This window comes from Onychostruthus taczanowskii, unplaced genomic scaffold, assembly GCF_017590055.1.
Source record: "Onychostruthus taczanowskii isolate IOZ18803 unplaced genomic scaffold, ASM1759005v1 scaffold10, whole genome shotgun sequence".
Classification (NCBI taxonomy): Eukaryota; Metazoa; Chordata; class Aves; order Passeriformes; family Passeridae; genus Onychostruthus; species Onychostruthus taczanowskii.
Window position 1 is genome coordinate 10,993,581 of NW_024496526.1, and position 18,540 is coordinate 11,012,120.

Genomic DNA, 18,540 nt, shown 5'->3' on the forward strand with positions numbered 1-18,540 from the left:
TTACACTTAAAAGGGGTTCTGCTAGCAATGTAATTCTTGGATAAAGGTTAATGTACTAGTTTAAACTTAATATATCTCAAACATGCTTTACGTTTATGTGATCACCTTCTTCTCTGTTGATACAGCCCTGGAGATTGTCTTAACTTGCAAGAAGTATTTAATTACTGCTGAAGAAATTAGCAGATCTGGAATTAATTTCTCCTTCAAGCCACCAGTCCTGATTTCTGAGTAAGGAAATATTCACTACAGAGGCTGCCACACCTTATTTATGTTGATATGTTTGCAGAGGAGAAAAGGACAGAGTTTGTTCTGGAGCTGGAACTTTTCTGAAGATTTGCAGAAAGGAGTGCCCTGACAATCTGATGGATACAGAGGAATAAATATGAAATAAGCAAATAAGCAGGTCACTGCAGGACTTTCACAACTTCAAAAACAATTTGCTGATTTGGTATCAAGTCTGCTTCCTCCCTCGAGAGCCTGCAGGCACCTGACTTCTGTGAGAAGGAAATTCTATTGCTCCCCAGCATATAACAATCCACTTACAGAAATGTACCTTGGAATGCTGACAAACTGTTCCCTAACAGTGTGTGACCACCTACTCTCTGAAACACTTAAATATTACACAGATCTCGTTGCTGCAAAGCAATGCAACTCCACTTTTAACCTCCTGCATTCAGACTTCATCATGCCTAAGGATGTCTGCACCAGAGGTCAGGCTCTGAGCCCAGACATTCCATCTCCTTTTGGCAGCTCTTAGGGCAATTAAGTGCCCTCTTCTTCTTCCCATATATAATAATGTCTTTGGTGCAATTTACCCCTTCCTGCTAAGCTGTGCAAGGTTCCATCACAGCCTGTGCAGCCACACTCTGTCTTGTACATCAGGGCAGAGTTGTCAGGTTATTAAAAGGGCTCATACCAATGCAGTCATCACAAAGTAATTATTATTTACCTTGATCACCTGAGAATTCAACACTCTGTGCTGTAGAATTTTAGGCAAAATTTTAGGTGTGAAATTAAACAGTGTGGATGGTCCATGAGTATTAAATGTAAGTAATTCAGCCAGAGAAACACAAGAAGAAAATAAATGCTTCAGGAGACCTCCCTGCCTGGTTCTGGGGTTGATAAAGTAGAACTTTTATGATGGAAATAAAATGGCAATGAAAATATAGTTTAAGATCAGGGATATTGTAAATCTTATTATTAGAAATATTATCTTATACTTTCCCAACTATGAAAATTTTATTACTTATTTAATCAAATAAATCAACTCAATAAATTTTGCTACTTGCCACTTTTTCATCCCTTTTCACTGAAAAATCCTGCATGGTTTATAAAAATCCCTGTGACAACAGCTTTCTGGGTGAAAAGTGAAAGCAGGACTTCTCCCATGGGAACAATTAATCTAGCAAATATCTCAAATTTATGTAAACAGAGTTATATGATATAAAAAAAAAATTTAAAAAGGGATATTTATAAGAAGGCAACCTGTGATCCCTGTCTTATTCCTTTCCGCATCCTCCTGTAAATCACTTCCACAGATTTCTCTCTTCACTTGTAATTGGTTTTCCTCTACTCAGTTTTAAATCTTTGACTATTATCCGCAGCTCTTTGTCCCACTTGCAAATGAAGTACAAGGTGTGTCACTAAAATGGAGTTCCTGGGTTTCTTTCCCAGCCCCTCTTGCTATGACAGGCAGAATTTAATATCTTTTTAGCAACCACATTAACAGAGGAAAATGAAGGCTGCTTTGGTAGGATCTGCTTTTTGTGCTAGGTTTTAACTATAACTATTGCTCTTTCTCAGATGGTGCTGATACTTTTCCAAGGGTTCATCATTTTAAAAAAGCTGTTTCAGAGTATTATAAAATAACAATAATGAAAAAAGAAAGGTAATCAGCCATCTCCTTATTTATCTATTCTAGTACTGCCTCTGTAAATCACACACTTCAACTACAAAGAATGCCCCCAGAAAGAGAGAGTAGCTCTTAAAACTGTCTACAGTATCAGAGGTGAAGAGAAAAATGCCTGAATTATCTTTTTATCCTCCTAAAATTTTGCATCAGAGCCTGCATTACTTATCTTTTTCTGACAGAAGTGACACAGAATCTGTGCCACTCCCTGCAGGCAGTAAGCACACCAAAATTTCTGGGAGCAGAAAACTTTCATGGCAACACACACAATCACAAACTCAACACATATTGTCTCAAAAACACTATTAGGCCCTTCAGCTTCATAAGCACTTACACTTTTTTAAATGCATGAAAAAGTAACACTTTAAACACCTTTTCTACAGTGCAGGATTCCTGAGGCAGTAATGGAAATTGTACTGCATGAATTTAATTTTTTTTAAATTGGTAGCAAAATGAGTGTTTCTTTTGAACTGTGTGAGAAGCATGAGCAAAACCAATATGGTGCAGTTGGTGTGGTGTGCAGGCCAAATTTAAAATACTTGGACCAATCCATTCACTAGAAAACAAATGTGAATGATCTGATATCTAAGACATATCAATCATGTATTATCTGCTTGCAATCATGCACACAAAAACCTAGGGCAATGGTGAATCTACACTTACCTTTAAATTTTGTTTTAAAAAAAGAAATCTATACTTCTGTTCACATTTGAGAAGTCAAAATGTTTACAGTTGAAAAATAAGCTTACTGTGTAATCCAAGAGTCTCCTCATGTCAAATATGGAATAATTTTATGCTAAAATATAATGAAATCACAGAGATTGATATGCAGAAAAAGTAGCTAACAATACTTATTTTTAGCTCATGCCCTCTACCATGTAATTCTTCAAAATTTGCAGTTTTATTGAGCGTGGCTAGTCCTAGGATGAGATCAGCATTAAATAAAATTTAACTGTATTGTATCAGAGAGTGCAGGAAAGGTGAAAACACCCCATGCCCCCACCCCTAGTTAGCAGATTTGCCTATTCCCTTGATTGGGGTCATGATCTAACAGGAATGTCCTTAAGCACATATTTATAACTTTTCTATAGAGTGACGCATTTAAACCAATATTTACCTCCTGCTCTAAATCTGGGCTGTGTGCACTTCCAAGAAGACATAATGCAAACTTTTCTTTAATTTTATGCAGGCACACAACAGTATTTGCTCAATTTCAGTCGTAAGAAAACATCCTTCTTCAGATGCTGTATCTCAGGCAGCAAGATCACAGACTACACACCATTTATTCGAGTCTTCAGTATAATTAGAGGATAATTAAAATTCCGGAAAGTCACATATTTCCTGTTTGGTTTGGATTTTTTTTTTTTTTGGGTAAAAAAGGACATATGAAGAGTCTTAGCAGAAGTTCTTCCTTTTCTAACATACACTGCAACTTGTTCTCTGTTTTTTTTTTCATCTTTAAAAGTGAAAAAAACCTTTTTTGGTTAGTGAGTTAAAACCTTTTGATAGCAAGAGAACAGACATAGCAGCAAATTTTGCTCCAGGGAGATCTGGACTTTCTGAATGAACTTAATTCCCTTTTGTCCTCAGCCAATAATGACAAATCAAGCAAAAAGGGGGAAAAAGAAAATCTACGTACATTTGTTCCTGCCAAACTGTGCAAGAACAATGATGTAAAATAATCTGAATCCCTAAGGAAAATGTGTTAGATCATTTGGTTCTTTCTTCCACCTGGTGCAGGCTCATCTCTTTCAGCTTTTTTTCAGAGCTGCTGCGCAATCCAGTCTCAAGGATCTCAAGTCAAAGTGTTGATCCCACTTTTCAGATGCTATCCAACACTTCTGTAGCATTCCCAGAATAACCTGGTTTTATTGTTGCCACACAAGGAATTGGGAATAGGAACTGCATCTGTAATAATGCACGTGCAGCACGGACTTCTGTGCAATCAAACCCCAAGCTGACAGCACCTGGATTCAGACCTTTTGGACACAGGAAAAAGAAAGAAAAAACGACCCCAAACCAGGAAGAAGGAGCAGTTGATGAGACTGTCAAAAGCAGAAGTGAGCAATGAAGATCCATGCTGTGGTGGATGTGTCAAAACTGTGAATGGGTAAAGATAAATCAGATAAATTAAAGATAAATGGATAAAGATAACCCCTCCTTACAGGGGTCTTTGAAGGATGAACTAGGAAAGGAAGCAGGGGATATGAGCCAGGAAACCAGGATAGAAGAGATCTTGACCTAGCAACACTCAAATCAACACAAAATCACGAGAGGAACGAGAGCCTGAGGAAAACTCAAGAGCCCAGATCCCTGTGATGGTGACCTGGCACCACTTTGCCTGTGCTTTAGAGTTCCTCAGTAAGTAGAGTATTTGCCCTCAGTGTGCAGATTCCCTTGCCTTTAACAGCAGCTGTGAGCCCGCTGCCTCTACAGAAAACCCAGCCCTACCTGAGGAGAGTCAGGAGCCTCAGCTCTTGGGCAACACTGCAAGGGACACATTTTCCTCTGAGTTACTGAGGCAGAGCAGTGAGGGTTTCAGATACACATTTAATACCAGTTATGTAGCTGACATGACCTGCAAGTTCTAATTAGTCCTCATTTGCTGTTCTCCCAGCTCATGGTCAGATTTGCTGGAACTTCTGCAAAGCAACTCTTCTACAAAAGGATGACAAAGAGATGGGTTCATTCACAATAACAGACATTGCCAAATGAAGAAGGATACTGGAACATCTCTTAGTATTCCAGAATGGCAAATGAGTGAGACATGGCTCAATTGGTTTCTCAGCTATATCCTCCCATAAAACATTGGCAAAAAAAAATCATTCTAAGCCTGTGAAGATGTACTTAAATGCTTGCAAGTTAGCTGAAACCAGGACAGTATCACATATGGCAAAAGTTAAATAAATGGGCTGTCTTCTCACAGGAAATTACACTGTTCACCATCAAGCAGGATGTTAAGGAATACGAGCTTCTCCCCTGCAGAGGGATAATGAACCCATATAATTCCATTTATCATAGCGAAGAATCATCTCAAAAAGTAAGTTACTCTGCAGGTGCACTCCTCTCTCCAGATTTCCATGCAATATCAGAGCTCACTGGCACACATTTTCAGTTTCAATGGGATCAGAGTACAGATAACAGTTATTCTTCTAATATATTAAATCTATCAACTGTCATTTCCCACTTACTGACATAGCCTTGAAAAGAAGTATTTTATAATTTTAAGAAATATAAAGCTCATAGCTTGCTTCCTACAAAGGCCATTTCCTACCTGAAGGAGGAGGTCAGAAGCTGGTTTGACTTTCTGCTGGAAAAGCACACTTAAAGTTCGATTCTGTTGTTCAAGATCAAAAACTCTCATTTTCAGCTTTATACATTCCTCCCTCAGACCCTGCAGCACAAGGGAAAACAGTAAGATTAGAAAGCAGGTAACAGAAGCACGTAAAAACTCTAACGATATTAAGAAGAAATAAACACACAACTTTTAAAGTAGTATAAATCGGAAAAATGTGCTACTTCATTTTCTCTGGTTGTTTGATCATCAATTATAACATTAAAGAAAATCTTGTAATGAAGAACAGTAGCTAACTGGCACCTCCTTTCAGAGTTTTCTGTTGGCATAAAAATTACTTTGCTAGCAATGTGCTCCATCTTGCAGCTGACAAAAAGCATAAAGCAGCAATTAATAGATGGATGTTGTAATAAGCATGAGCTAAGTAAAATGCATAAGCTACACCAAACCAGGCAGAAGTTCAAAGTGGCACTGTGCCTTCAAGGTACTCCTCCAAAGTCTGAGCCCTTCCTTGCTTTTCCTGGAACAACCAAGTCAACATTGCTGTGCCTGATGTGGATAGGCTGTGTCTTCCCAGACACCCCAGATGTGCCCAGGTGGGCAAGAAGGCCAGTGGCATCCTGGCTGAAGGAAAATAGTGTGGCCAGCAGGACCAGGGCAGGGATTTTCCCTCTGAGCCGGACACTTGAGCCACACCTCAAGTGCTGTGTTCAGTTCAGGGCCCCTCACTAAAGACAGACACTGAGGAGCTGCAGTGAGTGCAGAGAAGGGCAGTGGAGCTGGGGAAGGGTCTGGGCCACAAACCTGATGAGGAGTAGCTGAGGGTGTTTAGCTTTGAAAAAAAAAAAAGAGACTCTTTTCATTCTCTACAGCTCCCTCAAAGGGTGCTCTAGCCAGATGGGCACTGGTCTCTTCTCCAAAGCAGCAACTGATAGGACAAGAGGAAATGACCTCTGGAATGGCCTCCAGAAGAGCTTTAGGTTGTATATTAGGAAAAATTTCTTATGGAAAGGGTTGTCAAGCATTGGAACAGGTGGTGGAGTCATCATCCCTGGAGGGATTTAGAAGCTGTGTAGATGTGGCACTTGGGGACATGGTTTGGTGGGCTTGGCAGCACTGGGTTAATGGTTGAACTTGATGATCTTAAGGGTCCTTTCCAACACAAGAAATTCTATGATTCTATGATTCTATCGACCATTAAAAGCAAAGGTGAAATGTAAAACCAGTCAAGCAAATAATCTCTTTTAGATACAGCTAACATCTTTCTATCTATCTATCTATCTATCTATCTATCTATCTATCTACCTATCTATGTCTATATCTTCAGTGTAAAACCTGCTTTTCCTGGTCACCTGAAGGAACACATGATTCTGTTAGAGAGAGGATTTTGGAGACAGTGCAGAATCTGACATGAGCTTTTCAGCAATATTTTGTGCAGCTGCCCATTTTGAGGTAAAAGAGCTTCACAAACCAGGAAAACTAGTCTCCTAATAAAAATTGCATGTAAAAATAATAAGCTGCAGCCAAATCTCAGTTTGTTTGTTTTTAATTTACAACTCCAAAATACTTACCATTATTTAAATTTAGGACATTTGCTGCCCTGTGGTATTGCCTAGCTCATATTACTTTCCACCATATGAAGGTGGAGAAATAGGCGTCAGCAAGCTCCATATGCTGTCCTGTCAATACCATTAGCAACATCATGACCTGGCTTGATGAGAAAACAAGTCAGAGGGGGAAATTGTGTTCAGATGTAGCTTAAATTCTTGCCTACAGTTGCTCTAGTCTCTGCTGTAACCAGCACTGAGGTTACAAGAGGTGAACACACAATAAAATATGTTCATCTTGAGACTCCCAGAAAACTGTAAACATCTTTTTATGCATATGTATCAGATTTTATGAATACTGGATGAATGCAGTTGTTCTCTCCTGATGGTATTATAACATTTGTTTTAGGCGGCTGTCAAGTGGCTGTTCAGTTGAAATTGCAAGAGCCTTCTAACACAACCCTCAAAAAATCTTGAGGCTGATGATTTCTAAAGCCCTGAAGCTTTGTTTCCTGTCAGTGAGACCTCTTATCCTTGGTCTTACACAAGAATCTCTATTAGTAATGGAGACTGCAAGCATCAAGACCCATCATTATCTGTCTTTCACAAATCAGAGAATTTAAAGCTGAGCCTTGGCTGTTATAACAGTGCTTAACATTTCAAGACTACTAAGGGCACTGAACAGGAAAAAATATTCACAGAAACTAGCAGTGTAGAAAAAAATTAAATCTTAGCAAGGCCTCTGCCCAAAACCTTCCTATCTTACAGTTTTAAAACCATAAGATTTATGTTTCAAACTTCAGAATTTCTGTAAAAAAGTGAAATATAAGATAGTAGATTACCCACCCAGATGCTATAAACCCTGCCAGTGGTAATGCCACACATAGCCCAGAGGGGAAATGAGGCACATAAAAGTAGCAGTAGTATGGTAAAATAAAGTCCGAGTTTAGAAACTTGCAGTCCTAAAATTACCAATTAATACAACCATCAAATGTCTGAAGCATATAATTCCTTTCCTGTGGGCAAAACAACTAGCTATTAAGGTAGCAATCTCCCAAATATTCAAAGTACTCCTAGGGTTTCAGTATAGTGATATCTGAGCAGCTCTGTGTCTTGCTTTATCTCTTCAATGTGAACCAGACCCACTCTTCTCCAAAATAAAATCCAATGGCCTCAGTAGAGGTTCCAGAAAAACACTGCTCTCCCTCTGAACATGCTCCTTTCTGCATTAATTAACAATTAATTCACTTCTTTTTTATTTAATTGATGAAAATGGAGAAATGGCTTTCATATAGAACCCAGAGCACAAACAGTAATCTCCTGAATACACTCCTATGGAGGAGATTACATTGCAAGTAGATACACATGTCACAAAATGATTCAATTGAATGGTTTAGCTCAAATTTCAAGATGCTGATCCAGATCTTAGATGGAAAAAACAATTTTAAAAATCCAGTTCTCAGCAGTCAAATCAGCTCATCTTATATGACAAGTCTTTGGATGGAAGGAGAAAGAATGGATGCTTTCAGTATTATAGCATACAGGTTTGCCTCAGGTAATTTTTTTGGATATCTGACTTCTTTAATTTCCTAGAGGCAAAATTTTGTATTAGTAAGTGGTAGAAATCCATAGAATTTTGCTACATAAAATTGTGAAATTATGCTGCGTGGCTAATTCAGCACAAATTCAATTTAACATAGTTTCTCCAGTCACATCAAAAAAGTCTCTCATCTTAGAGAAATTCTATATGTATTGTAACAAATTACATACTTGAAAAGTGAACGTTTAAGACTGTAATTCCATTTCAAGGATTCAGTGACATTGACAAATCGCTCAAGCTTTGCTCACTCAATTTGTGTCACCAGAATCTCTCAGTGGGATCCCTGTCTTTCCACATCCCGGCAAGCACGCAGCGCTTTACTCCTTACATTACAGCATGTACTTAATTTAAGTGAAAATTAGTCCTTGAGGGATGATTTCAAATTCACAGCAAAGCCCACGCAGTGTGTGCTACTGTACAAAATCACTTTCCTCCCTTTTGTGAAAGCTCTCAGCTTTCCTCCATGTCTTGCTCTGCTCCTGACGGGGGTTATCTCTCTGTGGCATGACTGACTCTGCCTTACCGCTCAGCTGCATGATGGTAGATTTATCTGTTTACCAGCCACTATTTGGGTTCTGATATCTACCCTTTTGGGACTGGTGAGAGGAGTGCAATTTCCTCTTTATTGTACACTATTGTGTTCCTGTCTTTTCTTACAAAATGACTTGTATGAACGGTGTCAGGAGTACTATACAGTTAATATTCATTAGCATTTAGAAAAGTACCCTCTTTCCTCTTTCTATGGATATTAAATTAGCTGTTATTACTCAGTAATAGGTAAGCAGCTGTTAAATCCCATCAACCCTAAGTAAATCACTTTATTAAATGTATTTGGATCTGGTTTTATTGTATCCTTAGGAACTCCTTGGTTCCTATGGGTTTGGAAGGATTAATTACTGAGGAAGTATGTAGTCATCAAAATGTCTGACACCTTTGCAAAGGAAATCAGCAAGCTCCTCTCTCCATTTGGGAAACCATCAAAATATTCCCAAACTAGAGATTAATATATTGAGATCAACCCTCTGGTGAGTATTCCACCACATACAGTTTTATAATACAAAATGTGTACGAGGTTTTTGTGTATATTAACATGAAAAAATACCTCCATTCCCATTTAAACTATATTGAAACACATATTTGGGATTTTTTTAGAAAATACCTCAAGTTATATTTCTAGCAGGTGTCACAGGAACAGCTCTGCAGTCCTCTGCTGATGCACAGACCCTACTCCTACGTGTAAACAGAGAAATCCAGCACAGACAGCAGCAGGGCAAACTTCCCTGGATGTTGTGGCTTGCACAAATCACATCTGAGCTTCAACTTCCAACTGCTGGAAGGCAGTATTCCTCTTCCAGAGTAAAAACCTTTGTTGTGCATCTAAACATCATGGGATGAGCAATGATATTTTCAATCCAGCCTATCCCCTCTGCCCCCACTCTTCCCTTTGCAGGGAGCATTCTGAATGATGTCCTGCTGGGCAGAATGATGCCCATAAAGGGAGCCTTTGGAGCTGGTCCTCAAAAACTATTCACATCTAGAACACTTTTGTGCATGTGGCAAGAGTTTTTTTGATTATTTTAACTTTGCGTTTCATGCTGCATTTTAAAACATTATTACTTGTCCTGTCATTAAGTGTAGACAAGACAGTTTATATTCTCCTTTGCACTATCTGCTTTAAAAGACTGCATTTATGTGTCTTTCCGAATCATCTTTTTACAACTAAATGATCCAAAGCATTTTAATAATGCCACATCCATCAAGTGGTCTAGACCTCACAAAGAATCATTCCATGAATATTGAAATGCTCACAGCTTATTCTTAGAGAACTTTATATTTTGTTTGTCTTTCCCTCTTTCTCTCCCTGACAAAATGAAATCATGGAATCATGTTTAACTCAAAGACCACTTCAGAAAATTGGAATTTCAGACATGACTTCATGCAGAACAGAGCTCTGTAGAAGCCACAGTGATTTTTTTCATTGTGCCAGGTTTGCAATTATCCTACAAGTATTTTTCCTGTGCAGTACCTCCCCTGCTTACTAAATGTGTGAATATAGTTTAAAAATGTATACTATTTAAGAATATGTACATATCTCTCAAATAAACAATGAATTTTTTTGCAAGCTTTAAGTTGCACTCTGAAAATACCCAAATCACAACTTACCTTTTGAGTAAGTAGAGCCTGAACAACCTGATTAGCCACCTGAAAGAGAAAAAGTAAACAAATTTACATATGTTATCATGTGTGTGTATGCAGAACAACCTTCTTTTGTGGCCTGTCCTGGTCTCAGCTAGGGCAGGGTTAATTTCCACTCAGTAGCTGTTACCTGTGCTTTGGATTCAGAATGAGAATGGTGTTGATAACACACTGATGTTCTGGTTTTTTGCTAAGTTGTGTTTATCCTAAGTCAAGGACCATATTTTTATCTTGTCTTATGCTCTGCAGTGAGGATGTTCACAAAAGAAACTGGGAGGAAGCATTGCTGGGACAGGTGACTCAAACTGGGAAACTCCACACCACAGAACATTACATGATATAAACTGGGGGAGTTGCCAGGAAGGAAACTGTTCTTATCTCAACATACAAGTTTTATGCGGATTATTTTCCCCATTCTATTGGATCTGAGCCAGCAGCTGTGTGGTGCTTCATCTCCATCTGGGCTTAAAACCATGACAGTCCTTTTTTCTCACTCAATGTGAGGCCCAAAGGGTTAAGGACAGATCCAACCAGAGTGAGTTAAAAGATTGTTATAAACATTCACTGTATGGGTTTCACAGTTGCCAGTGGTTTTATACTCCACCTCCCATCTACAACCATCACCATTTCTAGCATTTTCATCATTTTAATCAGATAATACCGGTAAGAATACATGAAATTCACATCAACCACTTCTGTGCTGGTCTTCATTACAAGTAAACGTGCACTGTATCAATTGCAGTGTGATACGAAAGGGCATTTGGTTAACTTCTGTCATCTCTTCTTTGCAGCAGATGCAACTCCCTCAGTTCTAGATGCAGTTTGTGTGCATCAGCATGGATTGACTGCATTCACTGGAGCGGACTTTTACCAGCCAAGGATGGAGGCCTGAATGTTTTCATGAAGTTTAATTGTTTCTTGATTAAATATTGACAAAATGGTGTATCTATCATGACAAGCAGGAAGCATGAAGTGCCACCGAAAATTAAAGTACCTACTGTCATCGAAATGTGGTTGGAAGGCATTCACCCCACATAGCACAATTGACTTGAATGAGATTACACACCATTGATTAGCAGAACTGTATATTCAACAGGGAATTTAGGAAGTTATTTCTTTTATACATCCTTTCTAATTTATATTTACCAGGAAGGATAGGGGGAGTGAGGTGAAAGAAGGAGGGAGAGAAAGAAAGACTGAGATAAGATTTTCTGGTGGTGCTAAGTTGAAGGTTCCACACCATGTATGCACATGTTACCACACAATGTGCTGACTTATCAGTTTTATTCCTACATTTAGGCAGAGCAAATAGAGATGTCTCTCTTAGAAAAAAAGAGATTTTTAATTTGGTTTTCGTTTACAGAATTTACAGTAAAATTTATGCAGGTATCACTAAATAATCTGCATTGATTCTTGTTACTCTTGGCAAATTAAATAAAACCCCCACCACCACTGATGTAAACTCAGTGGGGAGCAAAGAGCTGCAGCAGCTAATTCACTTCTGTAAATAATTTACTTTTTCTAGATACAAAAGCTACATTTTGTTCCTACCCATAAAATTGCCTAGTATCAAATTTTTTTTTCCCAAACTGATCCCTAACTTCAGGCAGCCTGTGGAACAATGCTCCAAAAGAACAGCTCTCTACATGATTTAACAGAAGACACAGACTAATATTAGAACAGTAATAACCAACAGAAGTAAACATGCTAGGGTTTGAAAGCCCATGTGCCTCGCCCTGCAGGCTCTCGGGCTCTCCATCCGACACTGCTCCTTCTGGCAGGTACTTTAAGGTCTGTTTGCTCTACCTGAAAATTGAACAAACCACAGTGAATACATTATTTCTTTACTTTCTGACACGGAGTTACTTTAGCAAGGAAGAACTAAAAGGTTCTTTGAAGTGTGCACTAGTCACTCACAACAGCATAGCCTACAAAATGACTCCTACAGCTCTACATATTGTACAGAGGAGTGTAAATGGCATAATATTCCAAATGGGGAAAAAAACTGAACCTGCTGATGCATTTATGACAAACTTTCCAGCTTTTGGGTGAAGATAGGTATCTAAATGGAAGTACCTGCCAGTGATCCATAGCTCCCATGGAACTCAATAAGAAAGATATGTAACCAGGTTTCTCCAGAAAAATGTGGCTATTCTTTTTTCCTATTATCTAGCAACTTGGCAAACTGTGTTGTTATTACCATTCAAGATTTTCAGGTCTGTATTTTTGGTATTCAGCAAGAACAGAGGTGGGAAGCCTTTAGTGAAATGTTCTGCAGTTACTAAAATTAATTTAGCACTCAATAAGTGGAATCATAGCCAAATGTTTGCATTTCAAATGAGGTTGCCATTCTACTCCTACAGCATATGGAAATAAGCTGCTAAACTCAACAGTCTACTTCATTTTAACTTACAGGTATCAGGAGACACCATGGATGTGAATGAACAACATAAACCAACTTCACAAAACCGACAGTCACAACTACCAAAAACTGTGGTAACTGAGATCATTGAAGGCAGAGGAATTGACTTCTGAGACGCAGAAAATGTGAAGTTCTCACTTGTATGAGACATAACTGTGCCTCAATCCCAGTAAAAATCCGGCTGTAAAAGTACTTGACCTGTGATAACTGCAGTTAATCAAGGTGAAGCAAGGAATAGAACAGAGCTGGCTGGTTCCTTGGTCTGCTGTTCTGCAGAAGGTGACATTCCTTCCATTCACACTACCTGCCTCTCCTTTGAACTTAACATCCAGGATCTTTAGGTGATGATTCCTTTTCTGGATTGCAATAAAAGAGATAAAAGATCCAGCTTCACTTTTTCCTTAGGCAATTATGTTTACAAATATATGTCATAAAGTGGTCTTAATAGAAAAGGTATAAAAAGAATGAATCAAAGAAAAGAGACTCTAATGCAACATCTGTTATGCCTTTTACAAGTACTGAGATTTTACACAGCTGCTTTTAATGTATAATTCCATATGCACAAAGACATTTCAAGTGTACTAAAATAAAGGATTTATCTTTTATTCAAATCTTAAAAACAGAATGCCTTTTTTAAGATAACTCTGCATTTTTGATTAGTTAATTCTTAAAACATCAGCAAAAATATCAACTACCCCAAGTTGCATAATTTCCTGCATGTGAATATGGTGAAGCTTTGACAGAAATCTCAGTTGGCACAGTGATGTGAATAACCATGACATTGCCACCTACCAGTAAACTGACAGCTGAATTCCACAATAGGAAACTGAGATTAAGCATGTTAACCTCAAAGCCCAAAGGTACAGGAAGACAATCCTGGGTTTTGCATTAAATTTTTCAGAAACAGAAAGACACATTTATGGAGTATGTCTGAATTTAAATAAGCTCTTTTCTTATTTATCAAGTACTGGAACATTTCAATGACACCTTTTTCCAAATACAGTTCCAAGTTTTTAAATTTACACTTCAGAGATGAAAAATTATTTTAAAATCAGTGAATAATTGTTAAAATTCATAAAGGACTCTGCTCAGCTTGACCCATATGCTTTTCAGATTTAATCTCTCTGAACATTTGAGTTTCATTGGATTTTACCATGAAAATTATTAAAGAGCATGCATTTTTATGTCACAGTTGCAGGCATTTATACAATATTAAATGTAGGGCATTATATGAATAAAAAATATGTAAAATAACTGATTAAAAAAAAAAGAAAAATGAGGGAAAATAATGGCAAGCACAACTTAAAAAACTCAGCTCTGGTATCTCTTTGCTACAGAGAGACAGAAAAATCACAGTGGCTATTTTTTACTTCCTTCATATTCAGCTTAATGGTCACCAACACCTGAGCAGAGAGCACACTGTGCATTGCAAGTGTCACCTGGCTGTGACCTGGGGGACCAGGCAGGTCACACTGCCAGGGTGGCCAGGTTAAATGGTGCCTGAGTGCCCTGAGCAGAGTCTGCCTGTGCCCAGGGGAGACGAGCTGCAATCCGAGGCTGCTGAGGGATGAGTGAGAGGTGGCAGCGTTCTCTCAACAGTTATCAAATGATGTTCCCAGCCTTCAGTTCCTCTGATTCTGATTTTTTACTGCCTGTCAAGCCTCCCAGACATGTAACAGCCAGGAGGGCCAGGTGGAGGCTTGGGAGGGAAGCACTCCTTGTGCATCAGCCCAGGAGAAGTTCATTGCACTCACAACTCATTTGACTACAGAGGCAAAATGTAAAAAAATTAAAATCATGGCTGTAGTAGGAGCTCACGTGTTTCAGTGGCAGCCTCAGCTGTCTCAGGCTGGGGTGTGATCACAGCCCTGTGCTCCCAGGAACAGCTCTGCTCCTCACTCCAAACCTGCCAGGTGCCCCTGAGGCAAAGTGGGGCTGCAGCACACACAGAGACACGGCTGCTCCTGAAATACATCTGCTCCTAAAAACACTGAAAGGTTCTGAGAGTCAGACTAGGGAAGGGCTGAAGAAATTCTCACTTTCAACAAGAGGGGCTGGTGTAAGAATGAAGCATGATTAGAGCAACCATCAGACTTAAAGCCCTTAAGAAAATAAATTTTCCAGTGGAAATATTTTTAAATATTTTTAATATTTTAAAAAATCTTCATTAAAAGCCTTTTATTTGCTTAAGATCTCCAATAATCCTGTCTGGAAAAGACTCTTTGTTATTAACTAATTAAACTTCTGTCTCATCTCCTATTCTCTTTACTGTTACTCTAAAGAAAGAGGGTGAGGATGTGTGATTTCTTGTGCAGCTCCACCAAAGGAACATGCTCAGGTGGACACTGACCCGGGACTCCTACAAAATCTGCAACTATTAAATGAGGGTTTCTTGCCTCAGTCATGGGCATCAACTTCTTCACCCCAGTGCCCAGAAGGCATTAGGTCCAAGCTTGTGTCAGCTGAAACAATGCCTTTGCCAAAGCATTGTGAAACACACTAAAAAAGAATAAGATGAACAAAAAAAACCCCCAAAAAACAAAACAGAGAAGCCCAAACCCACAGGTGGTGAGAAGCATTTTCTGCTGGAAAAGTTGACACGGTGAGAGAAGATGGATATAGCTGTGATAATACAGACCTGAAAACAGCTAACATAATGTTGAAGATAATAAAGTTCAGAGCATAGTTTGATTTAATTATATGAACTTTAAACTGAAACAGTGTGTGAAAAACAATCCTGGGTCACAAATGCACCATCTTACTTCAAACAGGATAAAAGCACGTTTTCTGTCCTTATAATCTGCATGGAGTGTTTTGCTGAAATGGACAGTTACAGTGCTTCCCTCATTTCCAAAACTAATTACCTAAGCAGATTTTGTCCTAGACAATCAGAAAATAATTTTAATTTAGGCTCTGTAATTTAAAATGAAGTTAGCAATTATATGGTAATTTCATCCTTATCACCAAGATATCCATGCATGGCTTGAGTGTGCACTGAGGGTGACTCAGGCCACTGCAGACAAAGGCTCTGCTGGACCCCAGAGCCCCAGAACGGGCAGAGCATGACCCAGGGGGAAGGTGCAGCTGCACATTCCCTGACAAAAATCTGCCACGGTGGCAAAAGAGAGGATTTGCTGGGGAAAATCTGAACTAAACTGGAGGTTTCTTGTACCAGAGCTGTATTGCTCAGGCTCCTAACACTTCAGCAAATGCCAATTAAAAATTTAAAAAGCTGCAGTGAAGACTGGAATTGTCATCTGCCTGGGTGGTTTGCTTGTTCATGCACTCTTTTCTCCAAGGTACAGCTGGGCTTCTTGTTTTGTTTGCATGTCAGCTAATTACTTATGCCATGACACACCCTCATTATGGAATGGGAAATGATTTCAACCAAGCAACTCTTGTAGCCACTAAGAGCTTTCAAACTGCTCTGAACTCTGAGGCACGTTGGAGAGCCTTATTGGGAGGAACAAGTGAGCATCAGTACTTGTGTGGCGAAAGCTCCATGCAACAGGAGACACTAGGCACTTCTGGAATGAAGGCATTGCTGGAGTGCTCAGACAGTAAGTGAGGGGTGAATTATATTCCAGCTGTAACTGGAAGCTCTGATCAAGCTAGGAAAAAAACCAGCATTAAAAGCTGTGTATGTAACCCTAAGGGGAGCTGAGAGACTAAATCCTGGGGTTATGGAATGTATCACATGGGAAAGTTGAGGGATTCCTGATCCACACGTGTTCCACTTGACAGAAAAGGAGTGCACAGCACCTAGCAGGCAAATTATAATTTCCTCCTCCTCATGAAAGCAAGCCAGTCCTATGCTTTTGTCACATGGATATCAACTTTTCAGTGAAGAGCTGTGGTCAAACCAGGATTTACAGCAGAGGTCACGGAGAACAACACCTTTGACTGCCAGACACATGTTCTTGGAATTAATTAGAATGAGGTAATACAAAAATTGCAGAACAATGTCAACCTTCTAAGAGAGGCAGAGATTAATTTGTATTAATTTAATTATAGTAGCAGGTAAGAACAACCTTTTTATCTACCTTACCTCATCGAGACATCTTTCATACTGTTCTCTCTGATTTTCATTTTCCAGAGCCAGCGCTGAATTCTCTGCCTACAGTAAAAGGGAATAAATAATAAATATGTAAATTCAGCAAAGAATATATTCCACCACATGACAATTTATAAAAATTCTCAGGGGGCTTACCTACCGTACTTCTTCAAGATTCAGAATAAAATGCATCATGCAATTTACTTTGCTGCACGTTGGTGCTTTGAGTAAAACCAGAAGTGACATTCATTTATGAGATTATTCACACCCTGCATTACAATTGAGAAGAATATCATAGTAGATATCCCCTGTATGTCCACCATCTCACCTTGTCAGGTGCAATAGAGTTGGTAATGAAACACTATAAAAGATATTGACACATCTTCTTCTCTTCCTCTCCCTTTTCTGTTTAGAGGGAACTTTTTACTTAAGAACCACTTTGACACAAGCAGAGGCAGCCACTATCACAGGGAAACAAAAGCCAACATCATGTGAGCTCTTTACTGTGGCAGCCCCTCTCAAGCCTGGTTCTGCAGTGGGGAACCCCACAGGCATAGATCATTCCACAGCTAATTGGTGAATTATTACATCCTTTAACTGACCCTGATAAACTTAATAGTCTTTACTTACAAAAAAAATCTGATTGTTTCAAGAGCGAGAGATATTTTGCTACAGCTCTTTGCTACATCTCAAAGTCTTGAAGTCAGACTTTTTTTCTCCCACATATGTAACTTTAAATATGATAAAAATTCCTGTGCAATAGGGCCTTTCATCTGTCTTTAGTTTTCATTACGCTCACATTTTTGCATAGTGAAAACTTAAAAATAGCACAATCTGGTAAGTAAATCACAGTAAACTAAAGTATTTTTCTCTATATATCTATTTGACTTTAAGAGTTCTTACAGTATGGGAAGAGGAAAATCTCTAAAGTGTGATGCAGTTTCATCAGAGCAAGTTTCAACTAGTCTTCTCTTAAAGACTGAGAAAGTAAAACAACATATATAAAAATATATGAGTGAAAACTGGCTCTAGAAATCTCTCTGCCTCCCATGCATAACTTCCCATCACATAACCATAACGCCAAAATCAATACATTCCCATAATTACAACTATTATGCAATTTACAGTACTTGCATTACTTTAACCTTCTGTCAACCTATAAAACTTAAACAAGTGCTGTTTCAATGGAATTGTGGTTACACAAAACAACAGTGATAAATACAGTTAACATTTGTAGTTTTAGAGGAAAATTAATGTAATGTGCTGTATGGAAAGACGCAGTGAAAGATGCACAGTTGCCTCTTCCTTGTTGAAAAAAGTCAATGAATCAAGAAAATAAGAATCCCAAAGTCTATTAAATTGATTCATTAATAAAAATTTCAAATTCAGCTGAATCATAAAAGTAAGGCTAGGAAGCAAAAGCAGATGTACACTATTATCCAGCATCTTGAAAGAGATTGAAGAGTAAAAGTGTGGTAAGAAACAAGGGCATATAGAGTTTACTTATTTAAAAGTCT

The 18,540-nt window shown here is 38.6% G+C and overlaps 1 protein-coding gene across 1 annotated transcript in view; it reads right to left on the minus strand.

The window, feature by feature from the left end:
- The window catches only part of NCKAP5 (NCK associated protein 5), a 354,576-nt gene that overhangs the window by 77,244 nt on the left and 258,792 nt on the right, over positions 1 to 18,540 (minus strand). Inside the window, exons 8-10 of the mRNA XM_041406435.1 lie at positions 17,018 to 17,086; positions 10,515 to 10,553; positions 5,184 to 5,303 (exon numbers count right to left, since the gene is read on the minus strand). Of these exons, the coding sequence (XP_041262369.1) occupies positions 5,184 to 5,303; positions 10,515 to 10,553; positions 17,018 to 17,086 (228 nt within the window). The remainder of the gene's footprint in view (positions 1 to 5,183; positions 5,304 to 10,514; positions 10,554 to 17,017; positions 17,087 to 18,540) is intronic.